The sequence below is a fragment of the Colias eurytheme genome, chromosome 15 (assembly GCF_061535395.1).
Source record: "Colias eurytheme isolate Ceu_HAF_F1 chromosome 15, ilColEury1 Martin Lab GWU primary, whole genome shotgun sequence".
NCBI classification, from domain to species: domain Eukaryota; kingdom Metazoa; phylum Arthropoda; class Insecta; order Lepidoptera; family Pieridae; genus Colias; species Colias eurytheme.
The window spans coordinates 1475862-1494099 of record NC_142994.1 but is presented as its reverse complement, the minus strand read 5'-3'; the positions used below and the strand labels follow the sequence as shown (position 1 = coordinate 1494099).

At 31.5% G+C, this 18238-nt stretch overlaps 1 protein-coding gene across 1 annotated transcript; it reads right to left on the bottom strand.

The window, feature by feature from the left end:
- Window positions 1–3252: 3252 nt before the first annotated feature.
- On the bottom strand, window positions 3253–13735 carry LOC149902125 (uncharacterized). Its single transcript, XM_090110187.1, has 4 exons — window positions 13563–13735; window positions 6480–6683; window positions 4335–4477; window positions 3253–3628 (listed from the first exon to the last, which is right to left on the bottom strand). Exons 1-4 carry the CDS (start codon window positions 13647–13649, stop codon window positions 3523–3525), a joined length of 540 nt encoding a protein of 179 aa, XP_089966313.1. The 5' UTR covers window positions 13650–13735; the 3' UTR covers window positions 3253–3522.
- Window positions 13736–18238: the final 4503 nt, after the last annotated feature.

The following is an 18238-nucleotide window of genomic DNA, read 5'->3' as shown; positions in this document are numbered from 1 at the left end:
TTAAAAAAACCTCACACGACCTGTTAGTAATATTCATGCAAAATTTGAAGTCAATCTATGCAGTACTTTTCGAGATTAGCTCGGACAAACATACAGACAAACAGACAAACAGACAAACAGACAAACAGACAAAAATTCTAAAAACTATATTTTTGGCTTCTATATCGATTATAGATCATGGATTATGTATTCTTTTAAAAAAATATTCAATGTACAGTTTTGACTTTCCTACGATTTTATTATATGTATAGTTTACGAAAAAATACAATACTATTTTAACATCTCCACAGACTTAGTAGTTTTGACAAATTTCACACCAGAATCCAATCTAGAAGGTCAACCAAGTTCACCATTAGCCCCAACCCATAGCTGATCTATTCCTCTCCCAACCACAAAACAATTACAAGGGAATCTCCCACCATTTATTAGTCCGGAAGATCCCATAAAAATAACACTAGACCAATGAATGGTCTTGAGAGGCTCATAAATAAGCCAGCCGCAGCGCAACTAGCAGATAACTGGGGATATATGAAGCTTATAAACTGCTTCTGGGTATACTTATGTTTCGATTTATGCTCCACCTGTGGAAATTCGAGTTTCAATTGAGTTGCATTTTGAGTGTTTCGTCCATTAGAGCGGTGGAAGACGTAATGTCATTGTTTTTTGTATTTTATAAGAAGTATTACAACAACACACGTCTAATGTTGTGAAAAGATTCTTCTTTAATAATTTTCATACCGTGAATATTCCACATCAATAACATATTATTATGTAAAATTGTTGCGTCAGCGGCTTTTTCACTAATCTTTAGAATCTGTGCAATTTCATGCAATTTTATTGTATAAATATACGAATGCACTATGACTTTCCACACATCCCCAAAATACAAATATCAAAAAATATCACCGTTGACACAAATGTAAATTAATTTATTGCATGAGTGCTTCCATCGATGTATCGCAAAAATTAATTCGATTAATTGAAACGCCGTCACTGAAGAGTACTCGTCCACTCGCCATTTTGCCTTTTTAATTTTGGCGGGTTTTATTTTTACGCGGCAAATATTTTCATGACATTATATAAATTGGAAATACTGAACAATATTAAGTACTTGGACATATCGAGGTTGGTTTATTTAATGCTTTTATGTTTTTGTACTCGATGCATGCAAAGTAGGTCAAATGGAAGCATGGTAAGTTATATAATATATTGCTTATTTTTACTATATAGAGTCGATTGTAGTCGTCTTTTCAAAAGTAATTTTAATAACTGTATGTAATTAATTCTAAACCATAAAAACCTTTTGCGAACTTCATAAATATTAGAAAAACTCAGCATTACTCAACCGTTACTTTTATACTCAGCACCAATTATGAATTCAGTTATATTTAAAGGAATTAGCACGTTCTTTCAATTGGCTTCTCAATAAATTTGAACGTTTAATTTCTTCAGATTAATAAAGTCAAAATGCGAATTCTTGACGAACAATGTTTATTTTGTAAAAGTATCCGAGCTATGCGAAGTCTGTTCAAATTAACTTGTCTGAATTTTTTATGTATTTTATACGATATTTCTTCTTTGAAGTGTATAGAACGAATTTTTAAGATTCTAACACCAAAATAACACGACTACCTACTTTCTTTTTTTATTCTACCTTACTGTATTGTTTGGAAAAAGATCTTTTGTATTTTAACTAACATTTACTTTGTATTTTCGTTTTCATTGACATTTTTCATATTATGTAGTATTTTAGTCTATCATTAATAGTGAATAGTAATCTAAGCTAAAATAGTACAAAGCTCTTTCTCCTGATAATATTTTGTATCTTATACAGTCACAATCTTAATATAAACTCCTATACTTTCTGAGGAAAAATAGAAAGAGGAATAGTCGAGAAACCCAATGGTCCATTTCCATTGAAGCATACTATAACAAGTCATTCAAACAACTGGAACCCAGCGTTCAATCATCAACACAATATGTTACAGCGAAATTTACGGCATTGTCTATTCTGACGCAGCAGTTCAATAATTGACACTGAAACAATGGGAAAACGAAAAATAAATGAAAACATTCGAGAATGTTCGTTGTGAGTATTGAAATAGTGTCCGAATTTATGGGCGAGAGTTTGCAACTTTTGTAAGTTAAATTGTCAATGCAATATTGTTTGCTGTTATAGTTAATATTATGGTTTTTAGGTGACGTTCTTTATGAGCTTTTTCGAGTTTAGAGAGAGATTTTAACAATGGATTAAATTTTAATTCCTTCCTTGTCCCTGACAACAGACTTTCCGACAAAAATGTACCTACAAAAATACTGCTGATTTTTCTGAACAATTTTCCATCATCTTTTACAGAATAATATTACAATTTCTCAATTATTATTCCGTTATAATTTTCTTTCAATATTTCTAAGGTCAAATAAAACAAAGGTTAATTTTCAGATTTTTATTCGATACCTAATTACATTAAATTATATTTTATTCTAATATGTGAGTATTGTTTCAAGTGGTTGGCAAGGTGATAATAAATTAATTATTTTCAATAAGTACCAAATGCGTGAAAAATGAATGTATGAAAAGCGATTTAAAATTAAACAGATAAAATATAGAGCATTGTCGTCACCAAAAAAAAACAATAAAATGTTACATAATTCAATAGGTAATATAAAAATCTAAGTTTAATTTCCAGTATTACAGACAATTAATATAAAAAAAAATGTTGTGTGGCTTTATGAAACCACGGTAAAAGTGAAACTGTTCGAACGGTTCCGAACACTGCTTTGTGTAGCGCATGTCGCGTGACGGTCGGCTGCCGAGTAGGTATACCTACTCGGCAGCCGCGATACACGCGACATGCGCTACACAGACCAAAAAGTTTGAGACGATGTAATAAAAGTTTCACTTTAAAAGAGTAGGTACATTAATAAAAAGAGATTTTATCATTAGTTATTTTAACTTATGAATGGTAATATCTATACTAAAAGTATTTGAACTCTGTAATACGGCGTTGAAATAACCTAAGTAAAATTACATTTATACACATGCTAAGAATGAAAATTAATTACGTTATATGATTGGTTAATGAAAGAAAAACTCCATCTTAATTTAGTCGAATTCATACTAAATGTTCAGTTTATATTAATCAGGTTTTCGTATTATAGTGTCAGTTATTATTGCTGTGGTGTGTCCTTTATTAAAATTATTGTATTTATTAGGTTCACCTCTATATTTGTATGTTACTATGTCCTTAATAATCGATTTTGACCCATTTTACAGAGACAGATTTAATTGAAATTAGGTATACATAAGTATAGGTTTACAAAAGGATCAGTGACAACACAATTTTTTCATGAGTTTGTCTGAATAAAGTGTGTTTTTAGTACGTTAATATTTCTTCATATAAATTACAGAAACCAACATCTATTATGAATTCAACTCTAGTAATATCTACTCAATTTAATAGGAAATTTAGCAATGAATTTCTAGTACAAATAGCGCTTTGATGACGACAATTATTAAATCTAATGGTCTAACTTCCTAAAGTAAATGCCGTAAGGCTGTTCCTCTCTGTGTTCCTCCGGTTTGGGCTTTGGCACGTAGGGGTTCTTCAAGGGGTCCGCATTTAGTCTGTAATAATATTAATTGATTAGAAATTGTCTGAGATATTGCGTATAGTTCCACTCTTTAATGTATTTAAAGCTCTACTATACAATCTGAATGTAAAAACATACAATTAAAATTACAAATAAGAGAAAAATAAGGCAAGTGTATAAAAGTCGGCCGTATTGAAAAAGATATTACTTCCAGTAACTCCTATATAAGTCATAGAGGTCAGCTAATATTACTTATATATATAGTAAAACTACAATCCAGTATTGTTTTTGAACACAAACTTCTTAAATATCAATATATTATTGTATCTATCTCTAATGATCAATTAGAAGATACAGAACTATTCCCGCGTTTCAAACTGTAAATTAACTACAACTTATACAAACTATAGACTATAGAGTCTATAGAGGACCTCTACTTTGACATCAGTTTTCTAAATCCTCCTTTGAAGTACCAATACAATATTTAATTAACTGCATTATAATTTCTTGTTTCTTACTAATATTACAAATTCGAAAGTGTGTTTGTTTGCCTTAAATTTACATCACAATGAGCTATTTTATCTGTTTGATTTTTGTATTTTTGTTTTACAGTTTTTGCCGCGGTGAAATCTCTCATTCCCCTGTAAATCTGCGTTTACCACGGAAAGCCACCGGATATAACTGCTCAATGCTGTAATATTCACACAAATCACAAAAAACGTTAAAATCACAATACATACTTATAGTGCTCAATAGCCTGCGAACAGTCCACGTTGTACCACCAATCACAAGCGAACTTGGCCTGGTCGAACAACGTCCCGTTGGTGCAGAGGAATGAAGCTCCCTGGTGACCTTCGCGTCCGTCATGGCACACGTGGTAAGCCTGTGAATAAGGGATGTAAATAAAGAATCTTCTAAAAGATATACAAACACATACACACACACACATACATACAACAGTATACAATAGTGAAACGTATAAAAAATTGGAAAGCTCGTTATTATTAATAATTTATAGGAGACATGTTATAAGCTGTGGAGTTTTTTTTTTATTTTATACCGTGCTACCCGCCCCTTTTCAAAATATTAAATTACTTTTTATTAGATACAAGTTTTGAACAAAATCATGTAAGCTTAATAATTAATCAACCATTGTATTAACATCAACGGTTAACTCCCAAAGTGTAAATAATAAAATATATCATAATATAACATTTCTATTCTTTATAAATTTATGAATATAACATAGTTCCCTTTTAATTTTTCACCTGACTGCTTATTATTATACTACGTAACAATAATAATTCAAACTTCAATAAACTTTTAGAAAAAACCTGCTAATAGCTTTCGTCGTCAGGATTAGCCATATTGGATTTGATCGTCGCCTCAATAATCAGAAAATTAGTTCTTTTCAAAGGTTTAAAACTTAATTAATTTTCTATACATTGCTATGGAAATTATAAATTCAGTTTACAGGGCTGAAAGACTTACGTTAGCAACAATACCTTCAAACTTATTCAATTTAAACCTAATTGCTTCTGTATAATCATTTTCATTACTTTAAATAAAACATTATTTGAACGAATAAATTTAGTCTGATAGAACTTTTCAGTTTATGTTTAAGTTTTTGTTATATTGAAAAAGTTTAGATGTAAATCAATTTTATTGTTAATTATGTTTTAAACATGTTTGTTTATAATTTAAAGAGTTTCAACTTACGAGTTTGGCAATTAATTTAAGATTAAAGATATATTTTCAGGGTTCAAATTTTATTTATTATATATATCTCTTGAAGCTTTTTAATAGTAAATTTACAGTAATGAGTTTGTAAATACAAAGTCAAAAGTAGTCTGATCATTGACTTTCATTAAGACAGTGAAATACCACACATCTTATGCCCAGCCGCGAAGGCTCTCGACTTTGTCTTCAATATTTTATTTCTAGGAACGTACATATCAACGAAGTCAACCACTGCCGTAATTACATCAAACAGTCCATTTCTCTTTCGGGAACGATTTAATGCCTTCGGCCTCTCCCATCCCCTTTTTTCACATCAAAGGCTGTTGTCTCCTAAATTCACTCTAATTATACCGCTTTTCACGAATTGGACAACCCCTTCAGAATCGCTGAGATTTTTTATACAATTTCCCCGTAATTGTACAAAGCAACCAAATTCTGTAATTAAAATGCCGACTCGCTAGCTTATACTTTGTCTGAATCTTGCAATGATTTAATTTATTTTATATTATCTTATTTTTAAGATTATTACATGTTACAGTCTTGTGTAAAGCTTTGTAGTGGATTGTTTATTTTTTTAAAACTCTTAATATTCGTCTCTGTACTAGGTAGTGTACAGTTTTATAAATACCTACATGCAAATTTCGGTAATTTTATTTCTGATCCTGCATGGTTATAATTATTGAATGAATAAATCAATGAGTCAGGAAGTACTGCTAATTAGTGTAGCAGAAGTTATATCACGTAATATTAGCACGTAATATTAGCACTTACTTTTAGAATAAGCCCTAGGAAGTATATTCATAACATGATGCATGAGCATTGTGCATACATGAAGGTTCGATTGTTATATAATCTACTTCCTTTGGGAGTGTAATAATTATTGACTAGAAATTAAAATATACATGTTCCCAGAGCAGATATACACTATAATACAGGCAATACCAAGCAGGTAATACACGGCTTGGTATTGCCTGTATTATAGTGCAGTACATTACCTGGCACCCAGTCTGGCACCCAGGTGGTAGATCGAGCAGTCGACACCAGGAACGCCGGGCATGTTGCGCAGGTCCTGCGGCTTCTCGTGTTCCCGGAGCGGCTGGTATTGCCTGTAGTGTAGTGTAGTATAGTGTAGTGCAGTACATTACCTGACACCCAGTCTCCACGTTAGCGTACATCCCCGGGTGCACTGGCACGTGTGCACAGGAGAAGCTGGTCTCGGGCACCTGGTGGTAGATAGGGTAGTCGACCCCGGGAACGCCGGGCACGTTGCGCAGGTCCTGCGGCTTCTCGTGTTCCCGGAGCGGCTTGCGGTACACGACTTGTTGGTATTGCGGGTAGTCCTCGTATTGCTGGAAGGATAAATAAATAATATTATTAGTGAACAAACAAAAACCTGCGAACACACATAAAATATATTATTCGGACGAATCGAAATGAGAAACTTTTTGACGTCGTTTAAGAAGGAAACACAGTGGTAATTAGAAATTGCGGTATAAGAATAATAAAAACCTTCTGCAGTGAAGAAAATATTAATAATGTTTAGTAAACACGAGTGAGAAATCAACTTCTTCACTTTCCTTGATTACTTAAAAATCTGTAAAATTATTTGTTTTCGTTTTCAAAAAAATGCAAATTACACATTCAAGAAAGAATGATGCATACGTATTAATTATAGATACATTGTCGTGTTAAGCGTCTAAATAAGAATCTATTTTTAATCAGCTTTACATAGAGCTTAAATTATTCGTGGACGAGTCTAGCCAATATTGCGACATAAAAGCAAATTAAAACAAAAGATGAAACTTTCCCAAAAGGATGACACGAAAAAACTTACTATTAAACTTATAATAAAGACATTACAAATGACAAAGCATGACCTTAGCAATAACTTCAAAGTCGCAAATATTAAAACGTTAATAATCTAAAAACGATCGGCTTTCGTTAACTTCTAAACTTTTTGTCTTAGCAAAATGAGCTCTACATACGTGAGATAAGGTGTATATTTGTTTAGTTACACATGGAGGGTATTATGCCGTAGTGAAATGTCACGATTACGTCAGCACATTGACCCAACTCAAGTGAAAGGTGTGTTGAAAAAGTGGATGAAGTTATATCATACGCGAGGCCTTGACTGAGTTATTTTAGTGTTCGTATTACGTATTTTATTTGAAGCTTTTAAAAGCGGAATTTTATCATTTAAATTTCTTTTTGATAGACTTTTTTCTGTTGAGTGAGCAATGAGTATTAAATTACTTGTGGAAATATTAATGTTTGACATACCTAATTCTGTATCAGATATTTGGAATGATGTTTGTGATAATATACGGATTATGGATAATGAAAGCAATAATTATTATAAATGATACCAAAAAACGTAAAAGAAATTTACTCAATTAACTTTCAAATCGATGAATATAATCTAGTTATTAAATACCCTAGTAACTAACTTCTTCACTCGGATTATACCACATTATTGTAATGGATGAAAGAATTTTCAAAATTATCGAATTATTATTTTTATTTGCGGCGTTTTAAAATACCCCAAAACTAGGTATCCATCTATACCTAATAAAACTAATGGCAATAATTACACATTCATAGCCATAAAAGTAAATAAACGATCCCAAAATAGCAGCAAGAAGCATAGTCAGTGTAAAATACGAAACAATTCCAACTGAAATCAGACACTAATGGACTTATTTTTGTCTCTAGTTACTTGTTACGGCTTTGTATCTTGCACTAAATCTTTTATATTCTTTTACAACTAAATGAGTTGAATTTTAGGTTTAATTTAATGGGTAGAAAGAGCTATTAACTTCAAAGAACAATAAAAATTAAACATTGAAAATATAGAAGAACAAACTGCGAATCAATGCGATATTGAAAATTAAAAATAAATTTACATATTATTTATATGTTGTTTCAAAAATTAATTTAAGTACGCGTGGCTATTTTTCGCAATTTACTCTATATTTGACGATTTATATTAATTCAAAATGTTACCTACATAAATGTGCACGCACATGTGAACTATGAATGATAAGTAAGCCAAAAATACTAAGCTATACAAAACTTGTATAAAAAAATACAATTTTACTTTCAATAAAATTAATTAGGACGATGAATATTTTTTTTCCACAATGCCGACCAATTATCCGAATACCTCGTAAACAAAGCATACAAAATCTAGTTTTAAAATAAGAAATTTAATACCCTTATTAGTTCGAGTACAAAACCAGTATATTAAATAACATGTGATTAATTTTAGAACTCAATTTCAATTGAATTAAGGCCATCGTATGTTAGTTGACCCGAATATTATGTAACCAAGTTTTTACGTAACCTCAATTATGGCCTGTCTTGTATTGTTTATGGTCTTTTAATGTGCGGTTAAAGAATTAAAACGTTTACAAGTTCTAATCTAATATGACTCTAGAGATTTTTAACCAATATTATAACTGTAAGATGAAAATTATAAGTACGTCAAAATTGATTGCGATGAAACTTAGGAAAATGTATGAGGTAATGAGATTTCCAGAAACGAATTTAAAAAATATACAGCAACAAATAAGGAATTTCTATCTAATCTTGTAAATGTACAATATCAACGATATAAAATAATTTCTTAAATCAACCCTATAAATAAGTTTTTAAAATCTAAACGCGGTCAAATGTTCGACATTTTACAATCCATTCGTCATTAGATATGTATATTCATTTAAGACCAGTAATATTTCTTAATATGCTAGTCTACTATTCTAAGTTTTTTAGCAACATAATAATCCTAATTTACGCATAATTTATATGACCATAATATACGCATATAGTACACCTTATGTTCCATATTAAAATTCTACTAAAGACCACAATAACGACCGCTCTATATAAAATTATTAATAACATACAAGTCTTGTACAAAGAACAAATCTAAGCCCTAAATCCCTAGCCCTAGATTACAAAAAAGGACCAAGTGAGAGGTTGTCAGGGACACCCAGCGCTTGCGCAGCGCAATCAGAATTTCTTCATCTTAGAAAATTATGCCTTCAAATAAACACCGTTATTAGATAAACAATTTTGTTTGAAATCTCGGAAAACATGTTGAAAGTATTTGAATATGAGATTTAATATTCCTGTTATTTTTTTATTTTCTTGACAACTACTTTACTTTAGATAGTCAATATAGCATTTTAAAATGACTTACCGTGCATTTAATTTTTATTTTCAATTATTATTATATCTTTTGCAATTTTTTATATTTCAATATTGTATCTAAACACCAAAAAGGGGTACATAGCTTTTAAAATGAATATGTACCTATAACATTTTTGAAGTGAAACTTCTTTATCGGGGTTGGAAAAAAATTTAGTGTAACATTTTTTCGTTACGCGGGACATTTTTCCGTTACGCGCCATCTTTGATTCGACGTATTGCTGTAAAGTTGCATATAGTAAATTATTTTTTGAAAAATAAGGTCATAAAGAAGTTTTACTTCTTACGTGTGTACTAGTACACGCACACATTTTTTATCGTACTCAACGGACGATCAAAAATAACCTCTATTCTTCAAAAACTAAGTTTCATATTGCATTGAAATTTTAAACAACGAACCACAACTTCAAACCAACAAATATCGCACTTAACTTACTACATACAATTTTATACAAGAACAAACTGCAAGTTTAACTGAAGGATTTTATTAGTTTCTCCTGCTAGTTCCTTTGTTTTTCTCTGCTATCATATTTCTGTGGAATATCGTATGCACTAATTTTTCGAATGTGTTTGTGTATAAATAGTTCGCGCGTAAATATCGTAAATGTTGAATGTAGAACGCAAGATAAAACGATGGTAGTATTTTATCTGTATCTAAACCAGAAACGCACTATTACTCTACCTATAGTCGAGTGGGTACAGATTAATTTTGAAAATTAATATGAATTCTGATAATTAACAGGAAAATGGGCATGCCGATTTTTAAATGTAACATCCCTTTTTGCATTATGTGTTATATTAAAATTCTCCATAATGGTTTCTAAATCCTTTATGAAGCAATGCAAACTATCACCTCTTAAATAATAAATCAAACAATCGCTATTAATAAACACAATTTCCGAGGGACTAAAGAAAAATAAATAGCACAACAAAACTCAAATGTCACATCCATATCTTTTCTCAATAGAGCGTCTTCCCTATCCATATTTTAGGAAAAATATAAAAAAATGTCGACTTAATGTCAACCCTTTGGTGATAAAACCCTCCTTCTTATCACTGAGTGTGCACAAAGGAGACCCTCAAGGTATGGTAAAATAGAACTTTCTTCATATATTTCTTAAACGTTTTAGCACCAATAAACCAAACTCGCTAGATGTTACGGTGGCGTTAATATTTTGTTTTAACTTCTAGAGTTTATTGAAGCGAGGAAAACTTATAAAACATAACATTTAAAAACTTGAAATCGAAGAAAAATAGCATGTACTGCGTAGGGTACTTATTCGACTCAATAATAGCAGTAAGGGACGAAAAATTCAAATTCTTATGTTTGAAAAAATATTAAAATTTTCTCATCATATTTAACTACCTCCAAAATAACAAGTTAAAACAGATATTACAACAATAAATTACAAAACGATAAAGATCTCTTAATTTTTCGACTCCGAGAGTCCAATTCGTTTCCAAAGTTTTGATGTAATCGGCGTTAGAACCAGAATTATTGCAATAATGTAACCACACTTATGTCTTTGTCGCACTGCCCTTAGCACGTCGATATACCATTGCTCCATATACATTGCGTTTATATTTGAAGTTGGAATAGGCCCAGTAAAGCGCAGCAAGCAATGTACTGCTTTGACATGGTAAACCACGGGGCATTGTCTATTAAATTTGACCGAAGCGTTCAGCTTCCTCGCGTTCATAAGGGAGTAGGAACTTTCGCAATTTTCCTTCCCTAGAGCTCCCCTTCAGTCCTTCAAAAGCGAATTACCGTTGGTTAAATTTACTCTCATTTTCGTTTGCGTCTGCTTTTTAGTTTTATTTCTTTGATCAAGCTCTTCAAAGTGTAAATTGTTTGAAACTCGGTGCGCGCGAAATTGGTATTCAGGGGTAATCTCTCAAATTTTCACCTCTTCGACGCGGTTTTTTTTACTTCTCGCCCTTATTGACTGCGTTTGTTTCATCTGTACGACTTTGTCTAATTTTTCACTTTCCTTTATGTGCAAGCTTCCACAGATTGAATTCTTTTGACTTTCCTTTATTCAGTTCCGTATATAGGTACTGTCTGTTATCAATTTCTTTATCTAACAGTAGCTTCAAACGATATGATGACGATGTAGCTTTAAACCAATAAATTCTATCAATATGAACTGAATGATAGCTATAATACTTTTCCTTCGCAAGATTTATAACCCTACTAGCTTTCCACCCGCAGCTTCGCCCGCGCAGTCAAAGAAAAAACCCGCATAGTTCCCGTTCCCGTGGGATTTCCGGGATAAAACCTATCCTATTTCCCGAGGTAAAAAGTAGCCTATGTCCTTTCTCGGGTATCAAAATATCTCCATACCAAATTTCATGCAAATTGGTTCAGTAGTTAAGGCGTGATTGAGTAACAGACAGACAGACAGAGTTACTTTCGCATTTATAATATTAGTATGGATTATACAACACCAATAAAAATAAACCAAAATATATTCTTGCAACAAATCCAAATTTCAGTATTTGGCTCTTAAAACGCATATAATATAGGTCAGAAGAGAGAAAATAAGCACATACCCCTTCTTGAGTTAATGGCTTATAAAAAGGAACTCGAAGTTTGGCCAGGGTAACCCGGGATAAATGGTTTGTAAGCTTTCCATTAAATGGTGCATTTAGGAATATTAACGAAATGTTTTATATGAGACTAGCTGTGACCTGCGGTTTTACTCGCATTGCTCCGCTGCTGTTGTTCTTAGCGTGATGATATATTATATTTATTTATTTATATATTAAATCTTTATTTATATATTAAATCTTTATTTGCGACCTTATGGCTCAAAGCCATCATCTCTGCCAGGCAACTTTCTTGTATAGCCTATAGCCTTCCTCGATAAATGGGCTATCTAACACCGAAGAATTTTTCAAATCAGATTAGTATAGTTCCGGAGATTAGCGCGTTCAAACCAACAAACAAATTCTTCAGCTTTATAATATTAGTAAGTAATAAGTACAGATACGAATGTTTTGATTCTGGTGCAATATTGAGCAATTTTTCTATATATAACAAAATTTCAAATTATTAAAAAGTTACATAAATATAGATTGATTGCATATGACATTTTGTTCTGTATCTTTTAATCTACTGAATCGATTGTGATGAAACTTGCACTGTTACATAAGTTGCTATTTAAATGTGGGACAAGAAAAAATATAGTCACGACTACAATTAAACGCCTGAAGAAATGATAAAAATACTTTTTTTTAACTATGGAAGCTATAAAAAGCTATTGCAATTTTCAATAAATTTATAATTATTATGACCTTATAAATTAGCATTTGTGAAGAATACTATGTTGTAATATACAAATAACTACCAAGATAAAACCTACTCTTTTTCACAAAGAACTAAATATAAAATTTCGAATAATTACATTCCCGGTTTCTGAAGCGACAAAAGAACCTTCTCGTAAAAGTCCAACAAAATATCCCTTCTTCATTTTACGACACAACAAAAATTGAATTATTATATCCTCGTTTTTCAATTTACACGATCAATTTTAACATTATTTACGTAATAAAAAAAATTGAGAGAACAATTGATATCACATTTTATATTATTGAAATAATATATCTCTATGTATAAAAATACCATAAATAATTTTACTTGTAGGACTTCACATTTCTGAAACTATTTTTTTATATAATTTGCCCGTATTAAATCTAAAGGATACCTTTCCCCATTGCTTGCCTGGAAGGCTGGAAGCTATAGCTTAATCGCATAAATTGAATGGGTACTAAATATCTCTATCATATATTATAATGAACTAGCTGTGCCCCGCGGTTTCACCTGAATTGCTCCGCTCCTGTTAGTCTTAGCGTGATGATATATATAGCCTATAGCCTTCCTCGATAAATGGGCTATCTAGCAACGAAAGATTTTTTCAAATCGGACCAGTATTTCCTGAGATTAGCGCGTTCAAACGAACAAATTTTTTAGCTTTATAATATTAGTATAGATTATACAAAAATCAGCCAGAACTCACTTGTAAATAAGCAGCATCAGACACCAGACCACACAGAAGGGCCCCCGTCAGCGCCCGCAGCACAGCCTTGCCCATTTCCCCACACATGTTGTATCTTTATCTTTTTTCTATCTTTTACAATTATCCTGTAGTGCACACTACTCGATAGCTCAATGGAGACTGCTGGCTATAACATCGAACCAGTGGTCAGGTGAAAGGCCGAACAAAATTAGTTAGGCTGGTGGTTAAAATTTGGAGTTCATTTTAATTATTAGACGAGGAAAATAAGGGAAAATATTATTGTAGTTTGAGAAAATATGGATTGAAAAGATATTTAAATAAACTATGCACTAGTATACATATGGATTCATTATCTCTCGATAATCTCTGCTTAGCTCTTTGCATCTGCTGCTGCTATAATGTAACCTATGCAGTGGTTAAAATAAAAATCCATAATTTTGAAACAGTTGCAGGTTTTACATAGAAAAATATAATATAGCAGAATCACTAAAAATATATCAAAAATAACCTGTTTCAACGATGCTTTAAATACTTTACTAATTCTACAGTTTTCCGTTTTACAGAATACGATGAAAGTAAATAAGTATAGTACAACCTATATTTAATAAAAACGTAATTCTTGTTATTTTTCTTCCGTTTCCCATCTATATCCCATGAAAATGAAAATGAATTCTCGTAAATGCATACAGAATACAAATCAACTCAGAAAATAAAATATTATAATTGAAAATATTTGGTGAATTATTAAATACAAAGGAACCTAACTTGTAATACAGGCTCACAAATAGGTTACTGAAAAAAAATTACTGAAATTCCAAATGCATGCTCACAAAGATATGTAATAGTGTAATTAAATTAGTCTTTAACGTGAATTGAAAATTATTAAAACAGTTTATCAACAAAATAATTATTGCAATAAATACAATGAAATAATATATCCTATTATCCTATCAAGATAATGCATAGTGGCTTTGTCTGTAATATGGCTTTCATCATTGCTAAAAAATATAAAAAAATAGCCACATTTGTTTTATTTTAAGTTATGTGGATTATTTTGTTTTCCTACATAACGGTTTTTAGTTTTCTAGAAGGTACAGTACCTTAGGCGAAGTTTGCACTGACGCAACCGGCGCTCGTAATTGTTGCCTATTGGTGAAATATCCCGCATGGGCCGCTTTTGTACAGTCAAATACAAATTAATAATATTTTTTGTTGTTATTTAACATAGATGTACTAAAACACATAGAAACATAAGGAGAAAAGGGTGCATGTAAATATTTAGATAAGATGACATTAAATATGTTTTTGTAGTTGCTAAATTCTTGTATCAATGAGTTGTTGTAACTATTTTCATGCTAATATTACGCGGTCAAGTTAGGAACCATGTACAATAAATTATGCCAATGAAATAGCTAGGTATTCTTAGATTTTTATACTGCACCTGATAAAAATAATGTACTAAGTTATACTCTGAGAACAGGACATTTAATAAACATACCATATATTTTTTTGCAACAAAACAAACCTCAATTTTTTATTGAGTCGATAACATAAATTTTCCTATAAAAAATAACAAAAACCATATACTTAAAGATTGATTGATGATGTTACCTTGAAACTAACTGCAAGCATTTTATTATGCCATTGTTAATAATATGGCATTTAAACTTTAGTTTTTTACTTGAGAGGTCAATTAATAACCCAAACGGACAAGATAAAGCGGCAATCCATCTATTATTATAAATGCCAAAGTTTGGATATTTATTACTGGTCGATAACTAAACTAATTTAGGTAGAAACTTCGGGAATTAATTTTGTGAACGTTTTTATCTATCGATATATTATTAATGCGATTATAATCAAATAATATCTAGTATTTGTTTTAATACATTAAAATTCACACATTTAACAAATTAAAATTATAATTTGTACCTATTAACATTAAAATTCACACATTTAACTTAATTAAAATATAATTTGTATTAAAAAAATTAAAAGCAAATGCATAGATACCTAATTGCTAAAGGACTGATGGTGTTTGTTTTCACTCATGCTTCTGTTTTAAAAAGAGCGTGTGTACCAAGCACACGAGTCACAAGTGAAACTTCTTTGGCAAGATTGAAAGATAGCAAAATCGTCGCCTTACTCCATGACGTGACGGTATTGCCATGACGTGACCTTGAAATTATTTATCTCAACGCGCCTAAAGAAGCTTCACTTCAATAAGTTTTTGTGAGTGAAAATCAATATAATTAAATAAAATTTCTTTACGACTGTACCTCCACCAGCCCGGAACGACATTAGTACTAACATGAACACGATAGTGAAATCTTATGCACTAGAGACTATTAATTCAAATGTCCATTGTTTCACTTTCATTGTAATATGATGATATTATACAACAGGACATAATAAACTTCTTAATGTCAAAGAAATTGCTTTAAATCTGAATTACATACAACTAGAATTATAATAATTAAAAAAAAGGGTACCTAGCAATTAACGTCTTACAAGAGAATATGCGAGAAAAAACAAGAAATATTGCAAATATGAAAATGTATGTTATTTTAATAATAGTTTTCAAGCCTAATTGACTGAACCATTTTTGAAAAAAAAAAGACGTGTGGCATTCGGGGACTGCCGCGGTAAAGCTATTGCATAGCATGCCTTCAAGCCACACCTCCGTGCCCGTCGGAGTGGGGAGCGTGAGGTTTTTTCATTACGGAATTTCTGGATTCGGTCCCCGCGCTCAAGGCCCGCGATAGAAACTATGCAATAGCTTAAAAATATTTCCATTATTATTAGGTATGAGATTATCTAGATCGTTATTTTCTGTGGTGTGGTAACTTCCCAGATCAAAACGTCACAATGAGTAAAATAAAAAAATTATAGCACAAACGCTACATTGAACAATTTTAATACACATTCAAACATTACCACTAAATTTAAACTAAATCACCTGGAAAATTTAAAAAACACTCACGCCCATAATAATTAAAAGGAACAACATAAAACTCAATATGGTGTAAAGTTTAATGTTAATTAACACGTTCACTGCGACATCATTATCAAAGAACTTTCAGCTGGTGCTTTGGAGACCTAAAAGATCTCGAAACTTATCCACCCTTTGGTGCGTTTGAGACCTAATCAGTCTCCTAAAGATACAGTTTTGAAAATAATTTATATCTTTCAGAAAACAATGACATATACTTTGAAGTTTTTGTGGATGAAAGATAGTCTATTGTTTTATATTTTGCTAGGTTCGCACGCAGTTATGACATTTGAATAAACTACAAATACCAAAAAAAAAATTAGATATCTATTGCATCTCGTACCGCAACCGAAGATAGTTCAATATGTGTAGTAAGTAGTGATGGGAATGTCAGTTGTCGATTGAAATATTATAGTTTAATTAATTATGCAAAGTGTTTTTCATTAAAACATGGTAAGCAAATTGATTGCTTGCATTGCGCGCATATGGTAACAATTCGTTTTCTGAACATTTTCCAAAATTTTTATTATACTGGACGATGCAGCAGTATAATCCGGCTTTGATTTTTTGTTCTTCTCCGTAGATACTGCTTTCCGAATCGGTGGTAAATGTTAAAAATATGTAATGGCGTTTCAAAAATGCTTGTAGAAGAAGTCTAATTGAATAAATAAATGTTTGAGCTTGAGTTTGTTAGAAATCTCACCAAATAAATAGATTTTTTACACTTTTTTCTTTTAAAAGAACTCATTGTTTATAAAAAATAAGCAACACCTAGATACGCGAGTATTATTTCCAAAACGAGCGAGCTCCCACATCGATGCTAGGACAACACTAAACCGAATCAAGCAGCGCCCGCGCCGCCTACCCTCCCTCTCTTGCGTCTACGAGGCCTACGTTTCCACGAGTACCGACATATCTCCTAACGCAAGGAATGAATATAATTACAGTACTGTGCGTTAGGGACCTAATCCATCTCTAATTTATTTTTTAATGTTATTGAACTCAACTTTTAGTAGGAAGCAAATATGTATATTTGTCCTACTCATACTTAAAGAACTTTACAAGTTAGACAATCCCGCAAGGAGTGAAAAAACACGATTATATTCAACGCACAAAACAAAAGTCCTGCAAGGGATCTGATAGATCTCGTAATGCAGCGAACGTGTTAAAAAGTTGTAACCTAGTGTCAAAGACCGTAGAACTAGATAGACCAGTCATGTCGAAACACACGCTGGACAGACCTTCACTCCCTTTGTACACCTGATGGCAACTATATTGACAAAACTCATGCTTTAAATAAAATGCATTTGGTGCCCTAAATTGCATGATACATAAAATATAATCGCCCAAAATATACAAATGTGTGTGTTTTCATTCATATTTAATAATTATTTAATTTACGTACTTACACAATATAACTAACATGAATATGGTCTTTTTTATAATAAAAATGGTGTTTTTTAACAGTTCATATAAAATTATATTGAACAAATTAGTTTGTTTCATTGTATAGTTTATATTTTATGTATCCTTGCTGTTTTTTCAACAACCGGCAACCGTAATAACATTTCTTAAACATAAAGCACAAAAGCTCCAACAAACTGTACCCTTTTCTTCGGCCCCACGTGTAAAATAACTAGAGTATTGCGTAATATCTTTCGGCAGACAGTGTACACTTGCGATA